The 3,015-nt window shown below is 32.4% G+C and overlaps 1 protein-coding gene across 1 annotated transcript in view; it reads left to right on the plus strand.

Annotated features, from left to right (window-relative positions):
• The first annotated feature begins 282 nt into the window (after positions 1-282).
• Positions 283-3,015, plus strand: part of LOC105558100 (odorant receptor 4-like) — a 5,819-nt gene continuing 3,086 nt past the window's right edge. Inside the window, exons 1-3 of the mRNA XM_012005618.1 lie at positions 283-2,221; positions 2,313-2,722; positions 2,844-2,943. Of these exons, the coding sequence (XP_011861008.1) occupies positions 1,928-2,221; positions 2,313-2,722; positions 2,844-2,943 (804 nt within the window). The 5' untranslated portion in view covers positions 283-1,927. The remainder of the gene's footprint in view (positions 2,222-2,312; positions 2,723-2,843; positions 2,944-3,015) is intronic.

A 3,015-nucleotide genomic window follows, 5' to 3' on the forward strand; every position in this document is an offset into this window, starting at 1 on the left:
TATATTAATATATATATATGTATATATATAAGAATTATATATAGAATATATAGAATTATATTAAATTAGAAATGATACTGCTACGATTGCAGAGTGAACAAGTTGCAATGGCAGTATACAATATGTCATGGATTGGAAAATCACAATGCATCACTAAAACCATACTCTTAATCATGCAAAGAAGTCAAAGACCACTTGTAATCAGTATGGGAAGCTTGCTACCAACTTTATCTCTCAAATATTATGCTAAGGTATACATCGCTTAAATATTGTACTAGTATATGTTGCCATAAAACATTATGTATAAGCAATAAAACTGCTACAGTAAAACGTAATGTATTTTATGATAGCTTTTAAAAAATATAGCTTGCAATAATATAATAAGAATTATGACAGATTTAACATTTTTACAGTATTTCATGTCACTGTTGACATATTTCACGACAATGAGAGCCGTAATTGGCGATTTGAATCATTAAAGTCAGAAAGTATGAATTATCGTACGCACTTACGTAAATATTATATAATAGATACCTACAATGAGAACTAATGCGAATAATATAAAATGCATATTTCGCGATGAAGAAGAATCAACTGCTGGACAAATTCTTATACACGTATATTTAGAATCGTACATCACTACTCGTGTGATTTTACATAGTGAATGTCATGGTAATCTTATCTAATTGCTATATATTGCCATATAATTCACATATTGTCAGATGATATCGTTTGGTAACAAAATTTTGAGAAAGTTGTCTCTGGAGAATTCTTACATTTTCATAAGACGTCTAATTACCTATATTTTTTCTTGGCTATTTCCACTGATTGTTTTAAGGTAATTGGAATTTGTTTTAGAATATTATTTCACGTAAATATTCTGGTTTTCTTACATAAATATACGCAGTCTTTTTGTTTATTATTTATAACTTATTAAGACTGGTTGTGAGTTAATCATTAATGCATCTATTTTTAATTGATTCCATTGATCATCTTGACAATACTCACTTCTACGTATAAGATATGTGATTATATCACGGCCAGCACGAATGTTTTAAAAAGAATTTTAAATGTATCACCAGCTAGAAAGGAAATTTATGGGTACATATAGCTTAAATTATATATACACAATGCATAATATTAAGAAGACACTACACTTATGTATAATAATAAAAATATCCACGAAAAAGTAAAAAGTTTGACTACTAGTAATTTAACTTAAGAGAACATTTAGATTTATAGCTAGCGGTAGAATAAATTATCCGTTGAGAGAGAAATTTATATTGTACAAGTTTCAAGAATAGACTGTGCACGAATGAAAGAGAGTTTCTTTTTTACTTTTCACTTATTTCCACGATCTTTACTTTTTACTTATATCTCAGTTTGAGTTAGAAGATTCATCAATGTTTCAATAGTGCCAGAAACAGCTGCTATGTAACACCACATTTCCCATTTCAGGTTCTGCATATCCAATAAATTATTAACGTTTTCTGCCACTTAGCGTTAGCCTACGGAAAATATGCAGAAGAAAACCTAATATCGCACGGCTATTTTGTGTTCCTCCAATCGATATTTTACATTTCCGTAAAACTGTAAAAAATCATACATCAACTTAATTTACTTCAATGAATACTTTTTTTTACACTTGAGATAACCGATGCAACATGTATTATTTTTGCGCACCTCCACCTAGCGCATATTTTATAAGAATACTGTTGAAATAGCGTGTATTTTGTGAAAGAAAAATTTTCAAGACGGTATAGACGGTTTTCAAGTCTGCAGACTTTACACTATTCTTATTCCCCGACATTTTACTGCACGCTCTTGAATCGTCGATTGCTCGACAACATGAGAAATGATTCCCAATAAGCAATAGTATTTGCAATATATTTTTACGTATTCCCCGTACGTACGATCCATCGAGGTCATGCCAGAGAAAGTAACGCTGAAAAAGGCGATTGCCGTCGTAAAGTTGAGTTTGTTTGTTATATGGTTTTGGCCGCTACCACTGAACACTGGTAAACGCAAAGTGCTATTCATGAAGTTGTATCAGTACGTCTGTATATTACTGACTATAGCCGTGCTAGCGTCGATGATATACGGTCTCGTGAAGAATCTCGATGATCTCGAACTTGTTATAAAGTCATCGTTGGGTTTGTTTCCTTGTAGCCATGTTATTGGCAACATTCTGTGCCACCTAGCCATTTATAAACGATTGCAAGTAATTAATGCAGATGCTACTTCTGAGAAATTAAACTAAATGTTTTTCTCGTGTATTATCGATCGAAATAATATAATTATTTCAATTGTAGTACGTTACTCTCGAAATGGAGAATTTTTGCGCGCTAATAAAGCCTCATGAAGAAGCAACTGTGCAGCGGGAATATGTTGACAAGTACTCCAACTTCTATGGTTTCTGTATAAGTTTATTCTACATGAGTCTCTGCGGCCTCTTCGTGGGACCTATCGTGCTAGACGAACCGCTTCCAGCACCTGCTGATTTTCCATTTGACGCATCTCAACAACCGCTAAGGGCTATTACGTATATGCACCAAATTGTGGTTGGTATGTTCATAGCCTCGCATTTATGTGTAAATGCTTTCATGGCGCTTTTGCTTTGGTTGACATCAGCGAGGTTTAAATTGTTGACTGATGAGTTATGTACAATGACAAACATCTACGATTTCGCGAAATGCATCGAGAAGCATCAACAATTACTTCAGTAAGACATCTTTCTAAAGCGCTTAGCTGATAAACACTTCAGTTATTTTGTGTGTATTTGACTATTTAAAATTGACTATCCCATATACATATGAGATCAAATATTTTAAATTCAATCTTAGGTATGCAGGAGAAGTTGCCGTTGCAGTTCGTCCTTTTGCATTGGTAACTGTATTTTTCAGTACTGTATCATTAATAGTATTTGGCCTTATATTTATTACAGTAAGTATAATTTTATACAATTATTTGCATCTTGTGTAAAAATATTATTACATATAGCATTATTATTAAGCG

Source organism: Vollenhovia emeryi, unplaced genomic scaffold, assembly GCF_000949405.1.
Source record: "Vollenhovia emeryi isolate VEMERY1.0 unplaced genomic scaffold, V.emery_V1.0 DF939382.1, whole genome shotgun sequence".
Classification (NCBI taxonomy): domain Eukaryota; kingdom Metazoa; phylum Arthropoda; class Insecta; order Hymenoptera; family Formicidae; genus Vollenhovia; species Vollenhovia emeryi.